This window comes from Drosophila sechellia, chromosome 2R (genome assembly GCF_004382195.2).
Source record: "Drosophila sechellia strain sech25 chromosome 2R, ASM438219v1, whole genome shotgun sequence".
Lineage (NCBI taxonomy): Eukaryota > Metazoa > Arthropoda > Insecta > Diptera > Drosophilidae > Drosophila > Drosophila sechellia.
In genome coordinates this window covers 17675429-17701717 of record NC_045950.1, presented here as the reverse complement: position 1 = coordinate 17701717, position 26289 = coordinate 17675429, and the positions used below count along the sequence as shown (strand labels likewise).

Here is a 26289-nt window from a genome sequence, read left to right as displayed (position 1 = left end):
TTAGTGGTGAGCTCGATAATGAAAGTTTTCCAGAGAATGGCAATCATATGTTTTTTGATTAGGGTGGACCATCTGATGCATATAACTTTATTTGACAAATTTTTAAATTGAATAATATCATTTAAAGTAAAAGTGATATGAAAACAAATATGTTTAGCTGTTCGTTGCGCTTAGGAACTTAGTATAGTTAAATAGCTTTGCCCTCTCTTCGTTTTCCAGCGCATACAACTTGTTCCAAAGGTTCAAATTGTCCTTTAGCCCAATCTTTTTCATCTCAAAAACATTTCGGTGCTTATTCCACTTGACATCGGTCAACTTATTCTGAACTCTGTGGTACAACGATCGCGCACAAAGTGTGTAAAGTGTTAGCTGGTCCACGATTACGATGTCCTTTCTTTTCTTGTAGGTTTTTCGCACCTTCAGATAGTCCTTTTCTATATCCATTTCATTTGTGACGAACATGTGATACACTCGCTTTCCCAACGATGGTTTCTCCATGCACAAGAAGCACAGATTCTGCTCAAAGTCGGTTAGATTCACTTTTGTTACGGGTTCCGGCGGGCAATTAGATCTCAATGGTATTCTACCCATTATAATCGGAAATGATTTTGGGCTTATTACTGGCAGATCAGGAACCGATAGAATTTTATTTTCAAGACAGGAAACGCTTTGGCTTGACTCCACTTTTCCGGAAATGTTAAGCACACGTGCTTGGCAAGTTTTACAATTACTCGAACTTTTTTGTTGAACTTCCTTTTCCATAGCTCTATTAGTATTTTACACAGAATTCAAACTATCTTTCTCAAATGAACCGATAGTTGTATTGTTGAAATATGAAAAGCTTAGCATTAGGCACCTTTATTTTTATATCTGCCCGTGAATGGTAAAAATAACGTATATTTTGAAATTAGGGTGAACCTTGGTGTAAGTTATTTTCTTCAAATGACTGATAGTTCCTCGGTCTCACTCCCATTACTTAAAACTAACTAGAATATTTTATATGAGACTTTAAATCTATATGTTTATATTAGTTTATTTTACTTGTTAAGATAACACAAATATTGGTAGATATCATTGCACTCTTCCTGATAGCATTCGCATACGATACTCTGTATGTTGCACATTGAATTCTTTTTGCATTGAATTACATTTTCGTTAACCCAGTGTTCTTTGGCAATCTTATTTTTCACGCGGAAGACCATGTCATTGGGCACAAATGAGCATACACTGACGATTACTCCAGTTTCGTATCTGTCAGGACCGAACTCGTAGTACTGCTTGCCATTTCTCGTTATCTCAGCGGCGACAAATCTTCCGATTTGGATGGACTTTTCATCCAGCTCCTTGGGTTTTTTGCCATTGAGTAGTAATTTCCGCATGTGGTTCTCAAACTCGAACTCAAAATATGCTTTCGGGTTGCTTGTTTTCTGCAACTTGTTATATAGTTCCTCGGTGTCATTTCCAATACTTAAAAGGTTTGTTGTTGACGTCATTTTTGGTTCTGAAAGATACTAAGTAAGTGGAATATCCTAGCTTGAAACTTTTTCAGCTCACCTGGTTTAGTATTAATGATGACCGTCTGTGTTGTGTGCAGTTCTTTTATTTATTTACTAATGAAATCATTTCGGGTAAAAGTTCCCTCAAAAGCTCTAAATTAGTGATGGGCTGATTTTGTTTATAAACAACGGCGAATGGCAAATAAACGATGTTATTAGGTTCACCTCCTCTTAGTGTTTTCATTTAGATAACACAAATACGAGTAAATATCTGAGCTTTCTTCATCCATAGTGCTGAAAACGGTTTCGATTATGAAGTTCCTCGAATCCTTTGGATACTTAGCAACGTTGTCGGATATCCAGTACTCCTTCCCGATCACCTTCTTTAATCGTCCCAGAATGCCCTTGGCATCAAAAGCAGGTCCGCTTATCATCCAGCCATTTATCTTATCAGACGGACCGAACTCGTAGTAGTATCCGTTCTTCTTGATTTCTTTCGCCGAAAATGATCTGACTGATTCTTCATCACAAACATTTGTTAATGGTTTGCCCCCATTGAGTAGAATTTTCTGCAAGTGCTTCTCCAAATCAGACACAGAGTACTCTTTACGTGTTTTTGTGCTTTCTATATCTCCAGTGCTCTCGGTGCCAATAGTCAAAACATTCGTATTATTATTCATAATTATTAATATTTTTACTACCGATTGGCGAGTGTGGTACACACTATATTAAAGTATGATTTTGTTATGGGAGCGCTTTATATTTGCTTACTTATGAAATAAGGCCCCAGAAAAGCTCACTTCATTAAAGCTTAAATAGAGATGGGTTCTTTTTGTTTATAACAATCTGTGTGAATGGTTAATAACATATGTTAGGGTGGTTCTTAAGAGTGTACTTAAAATCTATATCTACTTCATTTATTTTCTTTTAGATACATTTATTAATATAATTTCGCTGGACTCTGTTTCTATGTCCCTAAAAATTTCACTTCAAGGTCATCTGAACAAGTTTTAGGTGTTAAATAGATCACGAGTTCTGCCCACCGTTTAATTTTTCACATTTACTAGCTCTATTAGCTCTTTTATATATTTACTATACGAACTAATAGTTATGATATGAATTTGTTTATAATTGCATTGGGTAATTTAATTATTTGACATTGATAATAAATGCATTATCTTGTTATCTGACACATATGCAATCTTAATGCCCTTAAAGCCCCATCATCAAAAAGTTTAAAGTATCTGCCAGAACGAGTACATACATATAACATTCACTTATTTCGATCCAGAACATGAAAAACAACAAAGCAACGCCTCGATCTTAATGAAAGATAAAACATCTGGCATCGGTGATTTTTTTGTCGGTGGGGCTTTAGTACCGGTATTAGACGCGTGCTAGATAGTGGCTGCAGGTGGTAACAGTTTTGATGGGTTATGGGTTGTGATCGGGGGGTTTTTTTCTGGGCTCGCACAATTTCTCCATTTGTGTGTGCTGTAACTGCGCCGTGGCATATCTGATAATACACACGATTTGGCGTTATAACACCTTCGCACCGAACAAGACTTTATGCGATTGTTGCTTTTCTTGAACTTGCTTTTGCTTGACGAGCAAACTTGAGATAGCTGCAGAAAAGTCCCCGTTTACTGGCCCAAAACGGCGATCTGGCAAATAAATCATTTTATAATTTTCCGCAATAGATAATTGATTTGTCAACAGTGAATGCACCTTGAAAATAATAAAAAAGACCTTCTCGGCAATACACCCCTTTCATTTGTAGCCCCATAGCTGCGGTGCTTTCCCCGCACGTGTAAACATTGGGCCAACTGTTTAGATGATAGCGTGTTTATCCAGCTGGCGATCTAGATACATATGCTTGACTTGGCCGGGCTCTGCTCAGCTCCAGGCTTCCCAACCGACTGAGCTGGCCACTTGAACTGGCAACTCAGCTTGGAACGATCGCAGATAATGCCAAGATCGAGAATCGGAAGCATTCGGGATGTACTATATGCATATAAGTAAACATATACATATGTGAATTAGATCGAATGCCAATGAAGGCGATTGTGCAAATTACGGGTGAGATTTTTTTGTTTGTAAACAAACAGGCTCGTGAAGCGTCTAGAGAAAACGATTGCCTCCGTTTCACAGATCTCACTTGGCATCTGCGTAAATATTTATCAATTTCTAGTGCTTAAAACTTTATCATCGGTTATCGTCGGTTATTACCCCTTTTGCTTTGGGTTGGCGGGTTTTTGACTCCGCGTTTACGACTCCCAAAAATGGAAATCAGCAACTATATCAGTGGACTTAATAATGATAACAGAAGTTAACAAAAATCCCCATCAAAGTTGGGCCTGTACTGCATAAGCTGATAACAGTCTACACAGCGAAAAGTTACAATGCGTAAGCACATAAATTCCACTTTGATGAGTAAAGACCCGAATAACACCCATTACTATAAGGGATATACTAGAAGCACATCATTTAAGGAGAAACTAACAAGAAGATATAGTAATGCTGTTCGAATTTACTGGTGCTGCTAACTAAATATATATTTAAACTTAAGTTCTATATGCTGAAGATTTTGTTAGCTCAGTAGTAGATGGACGAGCCCATTATGAGGGCACCAACAGGTGGTTATTACTCATGCCGAATAAATTCGGCGACCCAATCAAAGGTCTCCCCAGCTGGCAAGGTGCCTTTAAGTTCGCGACTCTCATGCCTACGAGGTGATTTTCGTGCCGGCCAGCGGGCGAAATAAAAAAGCCCCGGCGCTAGACTCTCCGGCGGATATAAAAGCGGTTCCCGAGCGGCATTAGCGTTCAATAGCCAAAGTGCCAGTGAGCGAGCAGTAAGCGCGGCGAAAGCGATACCCGAAATCGCCAAACTCAACGCACAATAAAAGTTCAGAAAACAGAGGGAGTTCCCCTGGCGGAAGCAGACGATTCCCCAGCGCACATTGGATACAATAACAACACACACAATTGGATATCTTTGACCTTAGCCATCCGGATTGCTCATCATTCGGAGTCAGAGAAAACAGACAAAGAGATAGAGATAGAGAGTGGATCGGTCGGAAAAAGAGTTGGAGAATGAGCTAACCGACGGACTGGACGGTGATTTTTACGAGTGATTAGCAGCGGAAAGAAACGAAACCGGCGGTAATTCACACCAAAATGGGCGTTCGTGTGATAGAAACCGATTCGGCGAGCGATTCATATGACGATGACGAGTGCTCCACTTGCCAGAAAGAGCACGAGCAGGGTAAATCCCCCAATAAGAGCAAGAGAAGTCCCACGCCGCCGGAAACAACCATCTACGCCAGCAAGGATCTGGTGGGCAACTGCAAGGAGTACCGCATCGAGAACAACTCCCGCGATCTCAGGATCATCGGCAATGGCAACCGCATACGGATTATGAACAACTCCGGGCGACTGCAAGTAATCGGCAATAGCACCAGACTCAAGATCCAGAGCAATAGCGGAGACCTCAAGTACACGGGTAACGACGGAAGGATCTACCTGGGCAGCAGCTCCACGCAGCAGGTGGTCGACTACACGGGCTGCAATGGACTGCTCAAGGTAGTCAAGTCCCTGGATCTCAGCGGCGATGCCAAGAAGAGGCCCAGCTCTCGACCGAAAAACGCCAAGCCAACGCCAACGGATGCTGGCCAAAGCAAGTCCGGCGGCATTGAGATCGACAGCAATCTCACGATCCGGCACGGAGCCGGGAACATTGTGATCAAGAATGCCATCAACGTGAGCATCTGAGAATCTTGAGCTCTCTAAGTCACCTTAGGCCAAAGATTAAGGATTAATGTAACGAAACTCTTGCCGCCGAACGCAAAGGTTCCTATTGACTGCAAAATAGTCAGTCTTAATGTGTCTTTCGACTGCTACCAATATTAACATCACCCGCACATTCAGCAATGCCAAGTATTAAACGCCACGTTGCTAGTCTAAAAATCCATTACTATTCACAAAACACCCACTGATTAGGGAAATATATGTATATGCTTAGTCGTAACGCAGCAGCGCAGTGTGAACAAAGCCTAAACTTCATTCCGAGAATGAATAATCTGATTAAAAAATAAAACTATATGTCTAAATATATATGTTTGCTGCGTTTTTCTTTCCATTTCTTGCTAAAAGGACAAAAAGTCCCCCAAAGACAACGTAGCTTTGGAGCTTGGTGAACTACACAGATAGGGTCAAGTGCTTTCCACAGCATAATGCGTACTCGACTATCTGCGGTCAAGTCGTACCATTCACAACTTCTAAGAACCACCACTTCATCACCACCACCGAGATGCTGATGCAATGGACACTGACCCATTTTCATTGTCACCGGAAAAAGCACCCGACGCTAGCCGATACAGGTACTGATTAATTAAATATATTTTGCTTTTCTATAGGTGCCGAATATCAATTCCCGGGGATTTTTTTTTCGAGTTGACAGTTGGCATTGGCATACAAAGCAACAATTCATTACCGAAATACGAGTGGCACCTTTGCACTCACACTCACTGTTTACTCGAGTGGCTGGAAAGAATTTCCAGAGATGCGAACTCAGGGTGCAATCAACCTCATTAATCAGTGGGAAACTCGAAAAGATACAAAGATACAGGGTGCAATTAAGATTGAGATAATTTCTTAATTCTGATTAGGAATAATTAATTAAGAAAATTGTTATCAACAACTTTTTAAGGGTCGCTAATTAAATTAAAGCACACTATCCGAACGGTAAAGTTATATATATAAACATATATACGAAAATAAGAAATTTATATATTATGGTGTATTTTTCATGAAATATTTTATATACTTTACTTATATATAATATAAAATTCTTCAATAGAAAGGCAAGTAGAAACACAAAGATAGTTTTTTCTAACCGCCACATATGTTGCATTCTTGTAGGACTACAAATGCTAAAGTTTATGTCTTAAATAACTAAATATTTACTCGACTGTGGGTTTTTTTTAATTTTTGAATTACTTGCCGCCGATTAGCGGAGCGACCGATACAAATCGATAGAACATTATCGCTGCAATCATACGGCACAACGCGGTTTCCGCCGGGGTGTGGTGACACTGCTGTGCGCTCTTCATTGGCGAAATAATACAAACACAAACATTTTGCGGCATCTAAAGCAGAAGATAATGTTTGGCGCCACACAATCGACGAACCGGATGAACGACTTCGAGGTCGCCTCTCCGCCGGACGACTCCGTCTCGGCGCTGGAGTTCAGCCCCAGCACGGTGCAGAAGAACTTCCTGGTGGCCGGTAGCTGGGACAGCACCGTCCGCTGCTGGGAGGTGGAACAAAACGGGGCCACCGTGCCCAAGTCGATGAAGACCATGGGCGGACCAGTGCTGGACGTTTGCTGGTCGGACGATGGCAGCAAGGTGTTCGTTGCCTCCTGCGACAAGCAGGTGAAGCTCTGGGACCTCGCCTCCGACCAAGTGATGCAGGTGGCGGCCCACGACGGTCCCGTGAAAACGTGCCACATGGTCAAGGGTCCCACGTACACCTGCCTGATGACCGGCTCCTGGGACAAGACCCTAAAGGTAAGCCCAACAAAGCGCATGATACTTTTCACAACTGTTTTCCGCTTAGTTCTGGGACACCCGTTCGCCCAATCCCATGATGACCATCAATCTACCCGAGCGGTGCTACTGCGCCGATGTGGAGTATCCGATGGCCGTGGTGGGCACGGCCAACAGAGGACTCATCATATACTCGCTTCAGAACAGCCCCACCGAGTACAAGCGACAGGAGAGTCCGCTGAAGTACCAGCACCGTGCCATTTCCATTTTCAGGGACAAGAAGAAGGAGCCCACGGGCTGTGCGCTGGGCAGCATTGAGGGCCGTGTTGCCATTCAGTATGTAAATCCGGGGAATCCCAAAGATAACTTCACTTTCAAGTGCCACCGTACCACGGGCACCTCAGGCTACCAGGACATATATGCAGTAAATGACATCGCATTCCACCCTGTGCACGGCACCCTGGTGACCGTTGGCTCAGATGGCACCTTCAGTTTCTGGGACAAAGATGCCCGAACCAAGCTCAAGTCCAGCGAGACCATGGATCAGTCTATTACCAAATGCGGATTTAACGCCAATGGCCAGATATTTGCGTACGCCGTCGGCTACGACTGGTCGAAGGGCCACGAGTACTTCAACCCGGCCAAGAAGCCCCAAATCTTTCTGCGCTCGTGCTACGACGAGCTCAAGCCGCGCATTAACTGATCGGAGGACTACTTTAGCTTTAGTGAAAACCCCTACGCGTACATGTATTGCGAATAAAGTGATTTGGAGCGATAGCACAATGGGTTTATTCAGTATATCTAATGGTGTCCCTTATCTCCGTGTTCCTCGTGGCCGTGGCCATGTCCATGGCCGCCCTGACCCTTGCCAATGCCCAGCGCGTACTCCACGGCGACGGTGGCCAGGAAAGCGCAGAATCCCACGCCGAGTCCGCGGAAGAGGAAGGTGTTCAGGCGGGATCTGTGGGTGCCGAATGCCTTGGGCTCATAGCGCCAGACCTCGTTCCTGCAAGAAGACAACACGTTAGATCGGCGAAGCAGTCTAATCGCGATTTGAAAGCTCACCTCAGCCATGGATCTTTCAATCCCTGGCGGCCCAGAGCCTCCTTCACCTCCACGAGTTGGGGCACACTCTCCACCTTGTACGTCGATGCGTGGGGCACCGTGTAGGGTTCGCCGTGATGTCCGCCCATTGCTGTACTGGAAATCAGAAACAATCGGTGTTATCCAGGCTAAAAATCATATGTTTAACCTAGCCCTGAACAATTACATAATAATGTTTACGTTTGACAAGCTACAAGGCCTGCTAACAACAGCTAATTGTTTCTACTAAGAACACAGATAATTTAAATGATATTTGCTGACTGACTAATCGGTTTAATTTCCGTAATAAAACAAAAAACTAGAAGAATAATATTTTTGGTAAAATACGCACAGTTGACTTAGAGATGAGCAGTAAACGATAAATTTGCACAGCTGATCTATCGATACATCATATGGAGTGACTAAAAAACACCACACTCATCTGGGACTTTTTGCGCCAATCACTTTTTTTCAAAAGGAATAATGAGAAATGCAAATTATTTCCATATTCATTTATTCATTAAAGGTATTTTTGCAATTTGTAGAACATTTGTAATTTATAAACGTGCTTAAGTGAAAATATACATAATTGGATTTCCCATTTAATTCTCTAGTTACACAATAAGTAATAGTAATATTTGTAGGATCTATAATTAATAGCGTTTCTCTCTTTGATCATGTATTCTGTATAGTATATATAGAAAACTCTGGCTCTTCGAAACTTTGTCACTACAAATGGAAAGGAAACGGGCTAAGACTTTAAGCATAGATACATACAACGAAATACTGATGATTACGCTCTATCGCTTTGTCATTTTGCATTGAATTGTAATGGCTAGGTATAAAATCACTCGGCCCAAGTGTCCTCGCTTTAAAGTACATTACATTTATAGGTGTGCCTCACGAGAACTCTTACAAAGGGTTAAATCATATGCACTTTCGCCGAAATAATGTGTCTTCGATCTGAATGTGAAATGCAGAATGCACAATCAATCAATCTAACGAACTTTTACTTTCATCTACTTTTGGAAGAGACTTGTTTACAAATTAATTTTAAATTCTCCGCTCCTGGTTCTCCACAAATGCTGCCATTAATCGGGGGAAACACGCTCCGCCCTTTTACTTAACGTTACGCGTCGGTTAAAAGTTAAAAGTTAAGGTCTATATCCGGTTGTTAAATAGGTTTGCTTGAATCACATTTTGAATTTCTAAAGATTAGTTGATTTTGTTTCATAATTTAACTCATGTTGCTACAACAATTTAGGTATTCTGAAATCAAATTGTACTTTAAACTTGTGTTCCCGCCCAGTTCCCCCATATATATTCATATTTTTTCCTCCAGATCTGGTTTCTTTAGCAAGCTTAGGCGCGCTCCTCGGCCACAATCTCGTTGAGCAGGCGGTTGAGGCTGTCCAGGCCGGTGAGGAATCCTCCATCGGGTCCATGATGCACTGGAGCTGCCGCCGGAGTGGGTAGCATGGTGCCATTGCGCGGCACAAATGCTGTGTGGGCAAAGTCAATAAGCCGGACGTCCACGAAGCACTGGTTATCATCAGTGGGCGGTGCCGACATGTCCAGCGACTTCGAGCTTTGCTGCAAGAGTGCATTGCGTCGCTGCTCATTGTTATTATCCAGGAGCAGGCCCGACAGCAGAGATTGCTGGTTTGAGATACTCTCACAGCTGCGCAGTTGTGGGGCTGCCTTAGCGGGCGAGGATACGGCCGAAACGGGCGTCGAAGTGATCGTCGACTTCTTCGCTTCTCGCAAATCCGATTCGCCCAGGCTCGCAGACTGCTGATCGTCATCATTGCATCGAAGACGCTTCACCGCACCCTTGACCGATTTCAGAGAGGAGGCGCTGGATGAGGCGGGCGAAACCAGTGAGCGGACGGTGGTGCCGCCATTGGAAACGCTCGAGTTTCCGGCAGTGAGTGGCGGGGAGGACGCAGAGTCGGCAGCTGTGGCGGCGTCAAAAGATTGCTGAGACTTATATCGCTTAAACATAGCCTCCGTGGGCCCAATGATACTGCTTTCGTAATCCGAACTTGCGTCATCACTGCTGTTATTGCCTAAAAACAAGAAGAACTTGATTAAGCTGCAAGATATATAAATATATAATTAATCTTACATGTCTGCCGCCCACTGGCCACAGCCTTTATCTGCTCGGATAATCCGGAGAAGTCGTCGCTGCTGTTGCTGCTATAGTTCATCCATGAGTCACCGGAATGTGGCGATGAAGTCGTCACGCTGGGCAGCGCTGGCTCAGGGTCCAGAAATACTGTCTCTTCGGAGATTGGAATGAATGCGCCCTGGCCCTTTCCGGCCAGGCCAGCGGCAGCGGCTGCCGCTTTGGCGGCCATAACACCACAGGTCCGAGGCGGTGGCATAGCCGGATGCTCATCCTCCTCCTCCTCGTCGGTAGTGGTGTTGTGGGATGCCGTCTGCTTAACTCCTCGCGCCGCTGCCTCTGCAAATCCACGCTTGTGCAGGTGACGTCTGGTAGCCAGGTTGAGCAATGAGTTGGAATCGTTGGAGGCATCTGCATCGTAGTTGCAGGCATCGCCTCCTGTGCTGCTGTTCGTGGCCGAAGCGTTGCCACTGTCGGCGGCCACCAAATGCAGATCGTCGTCGGTGTCGTGTGCCTCCAGCTCATCGCCAGCCTCGTTGCCTGCCTCGTCGTCATCCTCCAGGTCATCCTCGTCTATGCTGTTCTCCGGATGATAATCGAAGACGGTGCCAGGCACGGTGGCCGACCTGGGTGCCTCAAGCCACTCATCCTGACTCATCGAGGGAGGGGGGGCCATTGGATTCTCCTCAAAGCCCTCGTACACAATGAGCAGTGAGCTGGAAATTAGAATTTTATAATTAGTACCGCATCTAATTGCTCACATTTTTATATATGAAGACTCTAAAGTTGAGTACTTACCAAGAGTAGAATCTGTAGCTCGACTGCTTCTCAATCACCCTTCGTAATTGGAGCAGGCGCTGCAGAATCTTGCGGATGACACGGATGCGCAGGCGGTAGCCATTGTGAAAGAAATCGTGCAACGCAGTCTTGAATCCGCTCTCGTTAAGCTCGCGGCCCCAGTACTTGTCACGCTTGGCATACTGTTCCAGATCGGCCAGGTAGGTCTGCATTCCGCACAAGCGAACGCCGAGCGACCCGGATGTGCTGGCCGCGCACTTGGCCATCTGCTTGGAGCGCTTCTCCGCCGACGCATCATCTCCATGCTGACGAGTGCCCATCTTAAGATCCAGGATGCAGGGATTGCGGAACTGTGAGGTGATGTTCTCGAGCATAAGGAAGTCTGCAAGATAATATATATAATTATATATACAATGAGATATAAGACTATAGAGGGGAAAATACTTACATTGCTTATTGGTGTTGTCCAGTTGTGAGATGCTTTTGATCACCTCAGCTGCCTGTCCATTTTTGTGCACCTTCATTCTGCAAGGGAATAGTGACTTAGTATGACTTTCAGCGTTCGAGTGCAATGAAGAGTACCCACCTCAGCACCTCATCCCGCTTCCTCTTGGAGGCGCTCATCTTGCGAACAGGAACAGCGGCCGCGTCATCCCGGAAACTGGGCGAGTAGCGCTTGTCCAGCTTGGCTCCGCCCATGGTGGTGGCCTGCATGACGCCTGGAATGGACACAGAGAAGAGCCGGGTAAAGGGATTATTAAACTGCGAGTAAGCATAGTCTTCTCATCTGGCTGTAGTTGTTTGTAGTTTAGCATCGATTCGACACGAATGATGGGTTACGAGGATTATTAGGATGTGGCTGAATGTAGAGGCAGAGGCAGAGGCATCGGCACCTCGGTTTTAATTAGCAGACACACGACATGTTTCGGAACAGACAAACACGATTACAGTCAAGGATAATGGAAATAGAACACTGCTCAGGTGACCAAGGCAAAATGATCAATCAACTGGGGATAACTTCTTTGATCATATGAGCAGAGTTTTCAAAAATTTCTTTGGTGCAATGAGTTCGAGAAGTGCATCATGCATTTCCAACGGCAGACGGAATCAGATGGCTTCCAAATGTTTATGCGTTTAAATGGTGGTAGTAAATAAGCCTAGTCCTAAGCTAAGTTGGTGCAATACAGATAGATAGAGACTTAACGAACCGACGCAGTAACAGGTGCATAGTAAAGTAGAAACATGGGTTTCAAAAACTGGCTTCGATTTTCCTTAACTTAACGTACTAAAATGGTATCGTCTTAACTATCATACGGTAGAATCTAGAATCGTATCGTATCGTATTTGTATGGTATATTAAACATTGGTAAATTAACATACATATGTAAAATAAATAGATTGATGTGTTTTAATCATACAAACCCATTCGATTTGGCTCGCCTGCATTCTAACCGACAGGACGGAGCAGGGCGGACCTGATCACTGAGGATCTCTAGGGATCGAGATGAGACGAGCGGAGTGGAGACGGCGACGACGACTACACAACAACACAACGTTCGAGGGAAGGAGGGCGGCACGATGTGCGTTCTGAACAAACACATAAAATAAAACTCGATTTTCTTTGTTTCATAGCGGAAAAAAACAATTCTTTACACTTTCGGCATTACGCTTTCCCATTTTCCCGATGCCGATGCCGATTCCGATCCCGATAGAGGAGGACTCTCTGGACTCCGGTTCGGATCATTTCAGTTCGGTTCGGTGAGGTTTGCTTGGTTCGGCGGCAGATCTCGAGCGGGTCTGTCAGGCAGGCACCTCGAACCTTTGGATAATACGAGCATAGACGTACATGTAGTGGCGGGTCACGCCCCCCGATCCGGGCAACCATAATCTATATATGTATATACATGCGCCGAATCGAGGGAGTGCATTGGTTTAAAGTAATCCACTTCCATTGAAGTGATTGTGCAGTTTTTGCTGACAAAAAGTGTACAATCCTTATGGAGGGATTCGATTTACGATTACATTACATTACATTACTTTTGGGTTGGAGTTTGCTTGGTATTTTGGCTGGTTTTTGTTTGGTTTTTGGTTGTTTGGTTTGTGCGACTTACCCATTGCTCTCATTGTTCTACTAACTAAGGGGCTTAATCGGAAAAGGTCTCTGGTTCGGGCGTTGGCGACCCGGACTAGTTACTAGTTCCAGGCGTCGTCGAGTCAGAGAATGTTCTGTGGCATGTGGCAGCTATAACGTTTTTGGTTCTTTTATTTTCGATCTTCTCATTCTTATTACAAATCGTTAAAGCTATAGGTTAGCTACATATTATGGTATATGGTTCAGTCTTTACGTTTTACGTCAGTTTTTATTTCTTTTCTTTTCTTCTTTTCTTTTTTTTTTTTTGGTTTTTTTTATTTATTTATTTTTTTTTGAAGAGATCGGTTTTATTTTCATTTAAAATATTCAACTTACAGACTAGGGATATCACATATTTTTCAGTTATATAGTTGTAGAGAAAAGTACTAAAAATAAAAATGATATTCGAATGCGATTTGGTTTGATCTAGGGACGATACAAGAGGAGCAAACGCAAATTGGTTGGTTGTTTGGCTTAATCATTTTTGTTTGTTGCGAGTTAATTCAAAAACAAAAGTTCGATTCAATAAAAAATTGGCGATTTCGGAACTCAAGACACATGAAAAATGCTTGGCGCGATTGAGAATGCTGAATTTAATTATTATCTTTTTCTTTTTTCTTTGGTTTTATTATTTTTTGTTCGATTGAATGAATTAGTTAATTCGAAACGAAAGAGCAAATGAAGCGCTTCGACAGAATCGATAATTGGCATTTAAAAGTGTGATCAGTTTGGGATGCGGGTGATGAAACAGTCGGTATCTTACCTTTGTACTTGGGCACAAACTTCAGTATGTCCTGCGGAATGTTCTGGTAGAAGTCCAATTCGCGCAGGTTCAGCGGCTTGATCACCGTCGACTGGTTGAGCAGCAACAGGCGAGTGTGTCCTCCGACCTGCAATACAAAAGATACAAAATCAGGGAATTAGCATTGAAACTAATCTAAAACATTGTTACTAATCTAACAGTTACCAAAGCACGTAGGCACCATTTTGTTTTACTTCTGCGGGAAGTTCTAATCTGAATGCTATAAGCTTAAAGGAATGTTTATGGCCCTCTAAAGCGCTGAACAAATACCTAGATTAAAATGGAGTACCAATCAGCCTTAAGATGGTACATTTCTATAACTCCCACCCAATGTACATATATGGCAAACAACCAGTAACATAACTTAATCTACCAAGTTCTTTGAGAAACCTGCTAACTGGCGCGTGGCCATAACCCTGATTGCTGATATCTTATCGTCCTACGGTCCTACGTCACTTCTTTGCTTTTATCGGAGGCACAAAAGCGAACTGCCGGGAAACTCTAGGCACCCATGAGAATCTGGGCATGGGCTTAGTACCCTTTAACCTTACTGACAAAATTCGAGTGATTCGATTTTATGGTGTCATTGACAATGTTTTAATTGAAGATGACTAAGAACGTTGGCTAAAATATGAAGTCGATTCAGGCCCGGTTAAGCCACCGATTCCGAAAACCTTTGGCGATGGACAAGCCGTCTAGCAGCAACTGCAATCGGTTGAGCAGGAGCACTTCGAACTGCAGGAGCCCTGCCATAGTACGTGGTCCGCTAAGCTCTGAGGAATTTCAGGACCCGGCAACGGCAGTTACGACACACCAACGGCTTTTCTGGAGCGGCCAGCGCGGCTCGACGGCGGGCAGGGATGATAAGAACAAGCCTGATTCGACCGCCGCCGCCGGAAAAAAGAAGCCACCAACGTCGACAAGGCAGTCAAATTTTACTCAGACGGAACAGAGTCGGACACACCGCAAGCTTAGTACGCGGAGCACGCATTGCAATTCGGTGGCAGTTACGGCGCTGGTCAGCAGAGAAACCATACCACAAACATCCGGTAAGCGCGGAAAAAAATCTGGGAGCAACCGAAACACACTAACAAGTAGCCCATCGAAAACACTACAATTAAAAACGACCGCAGGCGCAGGGTACAGAAGGCCGGAGGACCTGACCGCTCGGTGCAGTGCGTCGCACGAGGGGCGCAAGCTTCTGCAGGAGCGGCTGACGGTGCGGGTGGACGCACTGTTCAACATGCTCTTCTCTGCCTCGCCGTTCCTGCAGAGCTTCCATGAGCGACGCAAGTCCACCGATCTGAATATGGGCGTCTGGGCACGGAATGCCGGTGGCCAAAATCAGCGCACTGTCTCGATGACTGTGACACTTCAGGCGAACGTTGGTCCCAAAACTGCCAAAATTACCGAGACACAGACCATGCGCGAGTGCAGCCAACCCGGTCAACTGTACTCGATCGATGTGCAGAGCGTCAACGCAGATATCCCCTACGCGGACACCTTCGTCGTCCTGATGCACTTCTGCCTGAAGGCCACCGTGGAAGAGCACACAGACGTTTTGGTCTTTGCCCAGATTCAGTTTCTCAAGTCCGTGTGGGCAGTGGTCAAGACCTTTATCGAGAGGAACGCGTACGCGGGTCTCGAGGAGTTCTGTCAATCTCTATACAGCGCCCTACTGATTGAGATTAGGAAGAGGTAGGCGGCCAGCGGGCTCAAATACAGATCAAAATATTTGACGGTCTTTGATCGGGTTTGATTTGGGACTCACCTGGTTGGATAGCGGGTGCAATGCCACCTCATCCTCATTGTCCAGAAGATCCTTGCTCAGCTGTGGGTTCTTTAACGACTTGCCGACAGCGGTGGCAGCGGGAGCAGCTGCTTCTGGGAGCAGCAGTGGTTTCTGCTTTTGTGGTTTGGTGGGAGTGTTGCAGCCACTGGCGCTGTTGTTGTTGCTACTGCTGCTGCTGGAGTTGCTGCTGCTCACCGACAGCTGCTGGAGATTGGCAGTTACGACGCTGCTGCTGCTGACAGGACCATGTTGTTGCTGGGACGGCGAGGGAGATGAGCCTTGTTGCAGGAAGCTGGAGCCACTGGCGAACTGCAACTGCGATGGCACTTGGCTTAGGCTACTGGAGATTTGTGCCTCAAGTTCTTGCTGTTGCTGCTGCTGCTGCTGTGGGAGCTGCTGCTGCTGCTGCTGTTGTTGCAAGAGTAGATCATGTCCATGGATGCGTTGCGGCTGCTGTATATTTGGAACATGTTGCTGATATGACGACAAGTCAGAATCTCCCATGCCCCAATCCCCCAAGAAATATACCATTCCCCGCCGCGCGAAACAGTTTAACGATTGCTGTACGCTTTTCTTTTACCCGGAGCTTTTTCCGCTGAACGCGCTGCTTGGGAAATCCGTTTATCCTGCTGCCGCTTTGTTCAGTCTGCAATGAGAGAAATGTGAAGAGGGAAAAATGGTTAAAAACAAATTGGGTTAAATATTCAATCGCCTTAACCTGCCACACTTGATCGCGTTATGGCCTGAATCATCGCGGGGTCGTTAATTCAATTGCCCCAAAACAGGTTCTCATACCGCATCGCATCGCATCGGATCGGATCGGATCGGAGCAAGTGCATTCAGCACGCAGGACGAGGGTTCAATGTCATTTCCGCCACGGAACACCAGACGCGCGACTGCGGAGAATGCAAATGAGTTCCGGTTGCGATTCTGATGACGACACATTAAGTGGCGGGCGGGGACGACTATTCCATAGTTCTTGAGTGTAATCAGTTTAAGCAAAATACTTTTGTATTGAATCTTATCTCTATTCCAGCAAATGCTTAACACTCCTATCATTGTTTTGAAGTCCAGCTCGCCTCATAGCTCATTTATCAATTGACAAACGACAGTCGATGTGCGAGGATCTATAACATTTGGCGCCCTATTAAATTTCGAATGTATCAATGTAAAGATCAATCACTTTATAGGCGACTGATCCGTCAACCAACAAAATAATCGGCAAGGGGATACGGTATATATGTTATTGAAAGGCAATCAAATCAGCCTGCGAACCATTTAATGCATCGCGCTTTTAATTGTAAACAATTGCCAATGGGGGAGTGGGATGGTGATCATCAGTTGGGGCTTCTACTGGAACTAGTCAAGCGTGGAGCACGTGAACAAACGGGGTCGGGAATCTCCGCTGCTGATACGGCGGCTGGGATCAGAGGTTCTCAAATTAGTGTGCTGGCAATTATAATAATAATCGAATAGCTGCCAAGAGAAGTGGCACGATTTTCGAATTGCGTTGTAGAAACACCTACTCCAGTCTCTGTTTATCACCAAACCTCTGGCAATATAGCTATCCACTAATCGGCAATGCAAACAGGGAAGTGCAGACGTCATAAAGATAGCAGAATGCATATTTGCCAACTGCTGGGATATGTAATTATTGCCTGATCTAGACCAGACGGCGTCGTTTGCTAATCTCAGAGCCGGACAGGCGGATAGTTAAGTGCATATGTAGGTATGAAGATATGTAGATACACAGCAACTACCGAGATACAATCATATTTTGGGGGAACCACAAAAGGCACTTAACCGATTTGACGAAAACAGGTGTTGGGATGATGAGGTTCGTTAACTCGGGGTGATTCACTCCGTTGTCTTGTCTACGCCGCAAAAACAATACGGAGAAGTTTATCGCCGCTAAGGCTGCTGCTATTTCGACAGCGTTATTTATAGCAAATGCCTTTAAATAAATGGGTGTTTACCCCGCGGCCATCCGTTAGTTAATGTCCCGGGAAAATGTCAAGCCAAAGTTGCGAAAATTGATTGGAACACGGAACACAGTCGACGGAGGCCTAATGTATATGGTATATGGCTAATCGGGCAATTAATTGAATCCGATAGATAGAGATCGATTATCAGGCAAAGATCGCGGGATGAGTAAGCGAAAAACAATGGCCTTATCAGCGAGTGGAAAAAACTTAGCAAATATGGCAAGGAAAACTTTGGGGAAACCGCAATAAAAGCAAGTACGACGCCAAACTAGCCTCCCCACTCCCTGCATGCTCCACATTAGTAGGAGGTTCTGTTTGCATACACGTATGTGCGTGTGTACATATGTACATATGAGCGTATATAAGGTGAACTGAAACTGGTTCAACGACAGCGAATAACGCGGACAGACAGAGGAAGGGACCGAGAACCGAACTGAAATGTAAGTGAAACATCTGCAACAGCGCCGGAGGAATTCCGTGCTACTTTGCCCGGAGCTTCTCAGTGCGTTGCCCAAAGCAAATTTGATTAGCAAGTCGAGCCAAAATTCAAACACGCATTAAAATCAGCTGGCAGCTGTTCTGCTAATAGTAAAACAGCCGACACAAAAGATACATTCAGACCATTACAAAAGATACATTCGAAGCGTTTTTGGACTTTACGAGTAAAACTGACGCCGGTCTGTTGAATTTGGCAACTCTCAAAACAGCAGGCAAGCGAGGCAGATAGCGTATTAAGTGTAAATTGACGGCTAAACAATCTCTGATTAGGCCAATTTAATTTACATACTAACAAATTTGTTTTGCCTTTTCAAATTTCAGTCTCACAAGTCTCGGCAGCAAAGTTCATTGGGCCCTGTTCCCAATTCCATTTCGATGAGATTTGCGGGGAATACGTTTTGAATGTTTATATGTATAAAAAGCTTATAAACGAAAACATGAAACTTGTATATTTATCCCATTTGGATCGTTTTTCAATTAAATTGAATCCTTTTAACCTTTTTTTTGAGCTACATTGCTTTGAACTTTTGAACCACTTAAAATGAGATTGGTGTTTTTCTTGCGTGCAAAAAGGAGAGTTGCAAATCATTTGGGAAATTCAACTCGGTAAGTAAACGCAAATTGTTTGGCTGCCTGCCAAGCGAAGTGAGTTCACTGAATTTGAAATTTACACATGAAGTAGGAAGCTATGTGAAACGAGGTGGAATTTGAATTTGTTTGTTATTTGTTTCCTAGCATTTTGCTGAAATTCAAAAGAGGGCAGCAGACACAGACACCCATACTAAACAAAAAGGAGGCCTGCCTTTGTTTGTTTGGATCCCCCCCATCCCCGTCCACACCCTTCCTTTGGCCAATCCATAGTGCACTGTGCCCACTGATAAGCGCACCAGTTATCGCATGAAACTTAGTTGGGCGAGTATGCCTGGCAACAAAAACAAGGGAATTATAAGGCAACTCAAATAAACTGTGAGAAATCCACCGTAAATGTATTAATGCTGGAGTGAAATCATCATCGGACTACGCGCGAAAACAATCTAAATCTTGCGACAAACAAATGCAATAAAAACAAAAGTTGAGCAATTAAAACAGCAATTAGTCATGTTCGTAAGCGCATTCAATGGGCAATGGAAAAGTTTTATACTTTAAGCTCCTTACATCCAGATATTCGCATAATTTTCGAGTAAAGCAAACTGGATTTTTACTGTTTTTGTTTTTTAACTGCGCCAACGAAAGCAGGTTGATAATACCGCGTATCAAAACAAAAAGCAGCTGAGTTCGATATCTACGGGAATTACGTGTACGAAAAATAATACAAATATCAGCGAGAACCAAAAAGAGAGAGATAAAGTAGAGATCATCTCGCACAGACACTGAATACATGAACGTATTTCAAAACAAAGCAGATAGCCAAAGGCAAGAAGAAGAGGCAGAAGCAAGAAGCAGCACATTAAAAAGAAAGAAAGAAACGCCAGTTGAAAACGACTCTACGTGAACGGTGACGTCGCAGTCACGACCAACAAAGAGAGAAGGAGAGCGCGCCAAGAGTACTTGCCCTCTCTCTTCAGCTATTTTTACAGTGCACATACACGAAACAAAAAGTTAAATAAAATGCAGACACACAGCCGCAGACCGAAATTACACACTCACACATAGTCAAAAATCGCTAATCGCTTTCTGGCGTCGTTTCTGTGTAAAAGATTTTACCTTTTTCGAGACACCTCTGCGTGTCCCCAATGCGAGTTACTCTTTTCCAATTCGGCTCTGGCTGACTGCGATTCAGTTTTTCATTCAGTTTTCATATTTTCCACGGCGAAAAGGGAAAACCACACTAGCACTGGCACACACACACATACAGCGATGTGGATACGCTCGATATGTATACAATTTTTGATGCTTCTCAATTAAATTTGATTTCTCACATGCGCGTTGTGGCTTATTTGCACTTTGTCACACACTTTTTCCTTTCAGAGCGCGCACACGTCCGTTCCGAGCGAAGTTTGTAAAACAATTGAACGAAGCGAGCGACGTTTCCCAGAAAGAGGTACACGGTACGATGGTTAGAGTGGGACGACTGCAGGCACCGCGACACTTGTTCGCCCGCGCAGCGGCTGTCTGTGTGAGTATAAGCGAGTCAGATAGTAGAGCCGATGCGCTCTCCAGATACTTTATGAACAGCTCGTGCACTGAAGAAAACGGGCGGTTGTTGGTGAATTCAGTTAATTTTAAAACCCTAATAAAATACTAAGCCTAACATATTATGAACGAATTTGAACATATCGAAGGTTTGAAATATTTATACTTGGATGGCACCCACACAAATCTAATAATATTTAGAAACTATGATAATATTTTTCTAGACTAACCGACCAAGAGTTTTTCTACGCGCATAAGTTCTCTTTTTCCGCGCACCCTTCTCTTTCTGACTCTGTTGTGCTGCGCTCTTCTTTGAAATAGTGGTTCTTTTCCCAGCTCAAAAATAAGTTTTCTTATTTCCCAACTGATTTTTCTCGGATTTGAATATAGATGACAAATTGTCACAGGACACGCGCGCGCTCTCAATATTCCCATTGGAAGAGTGTCCTGTGTTTGTATCTATATCATTTAGTAGGTCAACAAAGGTTCCTGGTGGATGCGATGAACTCTATTAATAGATTTCTCCGCTTTAAGCTGATAATCCAATCTGCAATTCCAAGAAACCAATTTAATTGCCCATTGTGACAAAAACAATAAACAATGAAAAGTCTGTTTGGTAAACTGTTTTTTCCTCCCAATCTGCAAAACGACTACTGCCCACTGTTTGGGCACAAAAACTCTGGTGCAAATATTTGTTGACGGAAGCTACCCTATATAGTAAATAGAATCGGGCTCCCACCGATTTCCGCACAATTGGGGCTCATGAGTGGAGAGCGGCCTAATTAAATTAGCAGGAAAGGCACCAAACAAATTTGAAAGAGTGCGAACAGCTGCCGATGTTGAAAATTGTTCCATTATCGTTCGCATCTTATCTCAGAATATTCCGCTCCATTATGGTTGACCAATCCATAGGTGTGATCGGTGCAAGGGGCATGTTGATACGGACTGTCTGGAAGTTCTCGACAAGGAATGAGAAATAGATTAGGATGCTTTACTGCTGCCAGTGGCGCAGCCATCGATGATATTATCAGCGGGTGACGGTATTCCACTTAAAGTTAAAGTTTATAGCTTTAGCTTTCACTAAACAATACACTTACTTACTGGCGGGCTCTAGAAGTTTCCAAACAGTGAAGATACTAAGGCAAAACAATTGAATTGAGATTTGGTTATCATATCATATCAATGTTAACTTAGTTTAACTTTCAAATTCAACCTAAGGAATGTGCTGGCAAAAGCTATTCACTTCTCCCTGTTGAAGTTAATATGAAACAATTGAAATACTTTTCCTTGTGCTTTTAACTGTGTAGATACATTTGCACTTCAGGTACATACCTTTGCCATTATCGGAAGTGTTCGCTGGCAACGTCGCTTTGTAATATGTAGATACTTTGAATGGTAATAAACCAGAGCACATCGAATAGAATCGCGTGAGCTTCGACTAGCTCTTCATTTGTGGCACATCCACAATGGAAACTGGCAGAAGTGACGTAACCTTCGGGTATTTTTACATCAGTCTGAGCCGCGATGGGTGATAGACCCAGCAGTCTTGTCGAGATAGGCACCGCCCACTCTATTCCACCCACATAACACCCAGCAGGGAAGCCCATTCATAACCGATAAGAGTTATACCTGCGAGTTGGCCTGAAATCAAACGCAATCCCCCAGAGGCAATCCCATTGACCCTGGGGCGTCCGTGCTGCACCCATGGATAATTTATTCACACAGCTCTTAGCTGAGTTCGGATGAAGCGGGGCGTGGCAGGGGCTGGGGCTGGAACTGGTGCCTCGGAAGGCCATTGTCAGGGCTGTGGATAAGTGGGCAACTGGGCGCCACATCGTTTGTCGCCTCCATTGTTCCATGAAGCTCACATCCTTGACATTGACTCTGAATGCAGCCAAAAGGCAAGGCCTTCACTTTCCCATTCGACATGCATGTATGCGGGTTTTATTATATTCTATAGCACACAAAAAAAATAAAAACTGAAATGGGAGAAAAGGGACATTTTGACTAGAACTTTAAGCAATTATGGGGAAATTTAATTGAAATATTAGCTTGAAGACTGTAGAAAGAAGTATCTGAATGACTAACTTTAATTCTTGGAATATACTTTAAATTAGTTTCCTTTTCAGGGAAAGTACAAAAACGTCAGTTAAATACAAACACGTGTGATACTAAAACATCTTTCGACATTTATTGACTAATTTATTTCGTGTTTTTTACCGCTTCACAGCTTTTTGTGTGCCGTTCTCAAAACTGTATTTGCTTATCTCCCTGAAATTCATATTTGATCGTCTTGGCTGGCAGCTTTGGCAAAATGTGTTTTTTTGTGGGTAGGGAAATTGTCAGTTGGCAAATATGTGACTATTTTAATTTTCTGTGTTTGTATATTTTTTGAGGCTTGTTCTGCTGACAGCCGAGTCAAACAAGATGCCGACGTGCCGCTCATCCGTATTACTCATCCGGTTTCCTCTAGTGGGCCAATTGGGATGACTGGCGAAGGGGAAGCTGTCACTCAGGAAAATCGGGGGTGTAGATGATGAAAATCAAGGGGATGGATGGCGGTTGGATCAGATCGGCCCAATCAGTGTCAATCACTTGGTGCACGGTATAAATTGAGTTATGAATAGCATACACGAGTAATTTGTCCATGTGATGGATGGCTGAGCAACGTCCTTGGCAACATCCTCAGCCTCTCACAAGGATACCTGCTCCCACCAACTAATCGATTTTTTGGGCAGCAAAGAGCAAGGACATGAGGATGGCATTAATGGATTGAACGTGGTGCTAGCAAGAAATGTCTATTAGTATGGATGTATCCATGTATCTGTATCTATGAATTTACATAAATTGCAGGTGTATGTACATATATGCGTGTCAGGCAGCGATTTGAGTTCCTGTTCGATGCAAATTTTCGCAAAAAGAGGTTCTAAAGGGCTCTTTCGAGTGGTTCTAGGATCGTTCCACATCGTGCCTGGCTGTCTGGTGAACTCCTATCGATTTCAGCATTATTGAAAACACGCGCCAGTCGCTCGTGTGTTTCTAATTGAAAACAGTCGACAAAAAGCAAACAATTGAAATTGCCCGACAACAATCAGCAGATTGTTCGTACCTACTAGTTTAACCAATAATGAATCACAAGCAGCGAATCAAATGAGTTTATCAGCTGGTTAGTCAGCGATCCATTTGATTTAATTAATTAAAACGATTTCTAAACCACCTGTATCTTTTAATAATAATTCTAACAAATGAATCATGAGAAAATGGGATGGGAAATAAACTGTTTCGAAGTTTTAAACTAAAGACAGACCGTTAACAATTTCAAATATTTAGGGATTGTATGAGTAAAAACCTTTTTTTATATTCATAATTTCTTATTTAATAAAATCTGTAGTACAAATAAATCACAAGCTAGCAAATAAGTACTGTATCATAAATTTATCTTGTCAAATTTTAACCATATTTCATTCAGTTTATCGACTAATTCACAAATTGCACAACTTACATCTATTTGATGAAACAAAATTGCCAGAATTTTTTGGCAGCCGAAAAGTGAATTTTATTAATTTTTTTTTTTATTTTTGGCACCCACACGTTGACATGGTAATTCAGCATTTGATACAGCACCCAAACCCTTCCCCAAACCCTTTCAACCGACCCTGACATTGAATGCCGCATATATGTATGTAGAAAGTAAGATCGCCAAAAGGTATTTCAATCATTGCATTGTCTGCGGCTCTTGTCTTCTGTGGGCGGAGAATTCCCCCAATTCTACACATTTTCACTCTTCGTACATTGCCAAGTATTTAACGCTGTATCTAGATGTCGAATCGAGTGAGAACTGAATAGGGGATATGTATCTTGTGGATACGTCACCGGTTACCGGAACAATGGCCACGAGCTGCTGCCGTGATCTCCGCCGGCGCTTCGATGAGCACGGCGGGTACACTTCCGCATTGATGGGTGGGGCACTTTGATAGTGGGAGGGTCTGTCTGGCACCCGGGAAAGCCAAAGAAGCCAGTGGGCAAAAATGCCCGGGAATGCTCGCCCCTGACAACGACATGTGTGTTTTCAGGGCCAATCTAACAGCCGTGTGGATACCGCAGTTCCAACCTGGGACGATGTCGATTCACTCTGGCACTGACCACACCAAATCAAGACCCAGTCGCAGCTGTTGTGGGTGGGCATCATATTTGTGGCCAGCTGCCAAATCTGAAATGCCGGCACTCGGCGATAAATAAGTTTCGCATGTGCTCGACGATGAAAGATTCATTTCTCAATTCAATGAAAATCCCTTTGGTCAATGCCCCTAAAAGGCAACAAACAGAAGGTCCTGAGTATCTGGTTTTCAAGATTGTGCTCTTGAAAATTCATTTGATTACTATTTGATCAAACATTATGTTTAATCATACAAAATATACACAAAGCGAAAATGGCAAATGTGAAAATAGAAACAAGGCTCTGCACCACTTTCATCTTTTTCCTTCACCCACTTTAAGGGGTATATTCCGACCAAATCGAGCCTTGAGATTCTGAGATTCTTCGCTCGCGCTCGAGCAGCCAGCCAAAAAGCTCCCCAGAATTCATGACCAAATGGGTGCAATGTCAATAGCACACGCCCCAATCTCAGAGAGAAAGAAGCCGCCGCCGGCTCGTGTGCCCCACATAAAAAAATGCTTTTACACTTGGTTTTTTTTTTGCCGAGCATATGCAAATTCGGAAATGAAAACGAAATTGCGCCGCAAGAAGCCGCTGAGATAGTGCTAAAAATATTTTACATTCTATAATTGTACAAATTATATAAATATTTGCACAGTGTTTGGCGAATGTGGATCAAGTTTAAGTTTATTGCGAACGGATAAGGAAAGGAGTTTGCCAAGCCCAAGGTGGCTCATTCGTGAGGAGATACTAAATAATTTAGGCCAGTCGAAATTCATAAGTAAATTCCGTGAGAAAACACAAGTGTGTATAGAGCATTGCTGCGTCGAAAATGAAAACAAAATGCGGTTTAACGTGTGAATTGGATGTTCGTGACGGAATGAAAGCGCCAAAATACTCGTTCGTAGCGAACCGAAGCGGTAATACCCTATAAAATATTATTAAACCATTATTGAGCAAGTGCACATATTTTTAAACAAACCTCGGAATTTCCAATGAATAAAATGATTCATTACAAATGAATATTAGTAGCATTCATTTAAGGATGACTTTATGAAAAGCCCTATATTTCAAATGGAGAAAGCTCCGTAATAGTTAGTGATACTTAAGTATTGTTAAATAGTAAGCTATTTCCCTTAAAACTTCGCTATGAAGCAACGTTTTCTGAAATGCACAATGGGTTGCTCCAAATTGTTTACGTTAAAATTCCAAATGGGCATTTTACAGCGCCCATTTGTTGTGGATAACTTGTTTATGTTATTGAACATTTTACGCCGAATTGTAAGATAGCACAAACAAAATTAAAATATCAGTAGTAGACAACATTTGTTAATAATCGACCCTAAGAACGAGTATTATTTGCGAAGCACCAAGCGCAAAATAAACAATTTTGTTATTCTTTTCAATTGCGTCAATGGGGGAGGTCTTAGAATTCTGAGCAGGTGGAAATGCGGCTAGCAAGTGAGCCAACAAGTGTTGGCCCTCTTAAATGTGGCCCAAGTTATTAGCACACAAATTCGCGGTGTCAGAAAAACTTTGAACGGAAAACCCCGATCAGCGATCTATCGATCGATCATTATCTGCGGTCAGTTTAGTAAACAATATTTGATTCTCTAAACAACACTTAATTTCCCTTTCACATTCTTACGCCATTTGTGCGGCTGTCGCTGTTTTGGATTTTTGTTTACCCAGTCGTCGGTTTAATGACACAAACAAAGCAGGAAACTTGTTAGTCA

General features: G+C 43.5%; 8 protein-coding genes and 1 long non-coding RNA gene across 11 annotated transcripts; 4 read left to right on the top strand and 5 right to left on the bottom strand.

The window, feature by feature from the left end:
• Positions 1-50: 50 nt before the first annotated feature.
• On the bottom strand, positions 51-786 carry LOC116800510. Its single transcript, XM_032715917.1, has one exon. It carries the CDS (start codon positions 760-762, stop codon positions 154-156), a length of 609 nt encoding a protein of 202 aa, XP_032571808.1. The 5' UTR covers positions 763-786; the 3' UTR covers positions 51-153.
• Positions 787-1015: 229 nt separating this feature from the next.
• LOC116800512 lies at positions 1016-1867 on the bottom strand. The gene is made up of 2 exons (XM_032715919.1): positions 1555-1867; positions 1016-1501 (listed from the first exon to the last, which is right to left on the bottom strand). Exon 2 carries the CDS (start codon positions 1491-1493, stop codon positions 1038-1040), a length of 456 nt encoding a protein of 151 aa, XP_032571810.1. The 5' UTR covers positions 1494-1501; positions 1555-1867; the 3' UTR covers positions 1016-1037.
• LOC116800511 lies at positions 1700-2196 on the bottom strand. Its single transcript, XM_032715918.1, has one exon. It carries the CDS (start codon positions 2174-2176, stop codon positions 1718-1720), a length of 459 nt encoding a protein of 152 aa, XP_032571809.1. The 5' UTR covers positions 2177-2196; the 3' UTR covers positions 1700-1717.
• A 2119-nt stretch (positions 2197-4315) lies between these two features.
• Positions 4316-5611, top strand: LOC6615413. The gene has a single exon (XM_002039759.2). The coding sequence runs from the start codon at positions 4676-4678 to the stop codon at positions 5267-5269; it is 594 nt and encodes a 197-aa protein (XP_002039795.1). The 5' UTR covers positions 4316-4675; the 3' UTR covers positions 5270-5611.
• Positions 5612-6571: 960 nt separating this feature from the next.
• LOC6615412 (mRNA export factor) lies at positions 6572-7824 on the top strand. The gene is made up of 2 exons (XM_002039758.2): positions 6572-7068; positions 7118-7824. Exons 1-2 carry the CDS (start codon positions 6661-6663, stop codon positions 7748-7750), a joined length of 1041 nt encoding a protein of 346 aa, XP_002039794.1. The 5' UTR covers positions 6572-6660; the 3' UTR covers positions 7751-7824.
• Positions 7810-8540, bottom strand: LOC6615411 (NADH dehydrogenase [ubiquinone] 1 beta subcomplex subunit 3). Of its 2 annotated transcripts, none has more exons than XM_002039757.2 (3): positions 8483-8540; positions 8113-8247; positions 7810-8053 (listed from the first exon to the last, which is right to left on the bottom strand). In XM_002039757.2, the coding sequence occupies exons 2-3, from the start codon at positions 8238-8240 to the stop codon at positions 7849-7851; spliced, it is 333 nt and encodes a 110-aa protein (XP_002039793.1). In that variant the 5' UTR covers positions 8241-8247; positions 8483-8540; the 3' UTR covers positions 7810-7848. The 2 variants fall into 2 exon arrangements, with proteins under 2 accessions (XP_002039793.1, XP_032571811.1); XM_032715920.1 differs by lacking the exon at positions 8483-8540 and adding an exon at positions 8318-8462.
• Positions 8541-8665: 125 nt separating this feature from the next.
• On the bottom strand, positions 8666-20276 carry LOC6615409. 2 transcript variants are annotated; one of them, XM_002039755.2, is made up of 8 exons: positions 19969-20276; positions 15761-16427; positions 13951-14077; positions 11643-11775; positions 11505-11581; positions 11057-11438; positions 10259-10974; positions 8666-10199 (listed from the first exon to the last, which is right to left on the bottom strand). In XM_002039755.2, exons 2-8 carry the CDS (start codon positions 16310-16312, stop codon positions 9493-9495), a joined length of 2694 nt encoding a protein of 897 aa, XP_002039791.1. In that variant the 5' UTR covers positions 16313-16427; positions 19969-20276; the 3' UTR covers positions 8666-9492. The 2 variants fall into 2 exon arrangements, with proteins under 2 accessions (XP_002039791.1, XP_032571805.1); XM_032715914.1 differs by lacking the exons at positions 13951-14077; positions 15761-16427; positions 19969-20276 and adding exons at positions 12479-12643; positions 12710-13430.
• On the top strand, positions 14542-15747 carry LOC6615410 (protein Aster-A). Its single transcript, XM_032715915.1, has 2 exons — positions 14542-15038; positions 15123-15747. The coding sequence occupies exons 1-2, from the start codon at positions 14621-14623 to the stop codon at positions 15689-15691; spliced, it is 987 nt and encodes a 328-aa protein (XP_032571806.1). The 5' UTR covers positions 14542-14620; the 3' UTR covers positions 15692-15747.
• LOC116800515 lies at positions 18763-19242 on the top strand. The gene is made up of 2 exons (XR_004361445.1): positions 18763-18870; positions 19000-19242. It is a non-coding gene; the product is annotated as an uncharacterized LOC116800515 (long non-coding RNA).
• Positions 20277-26289: the final 6013 nt, after the last annotated feature.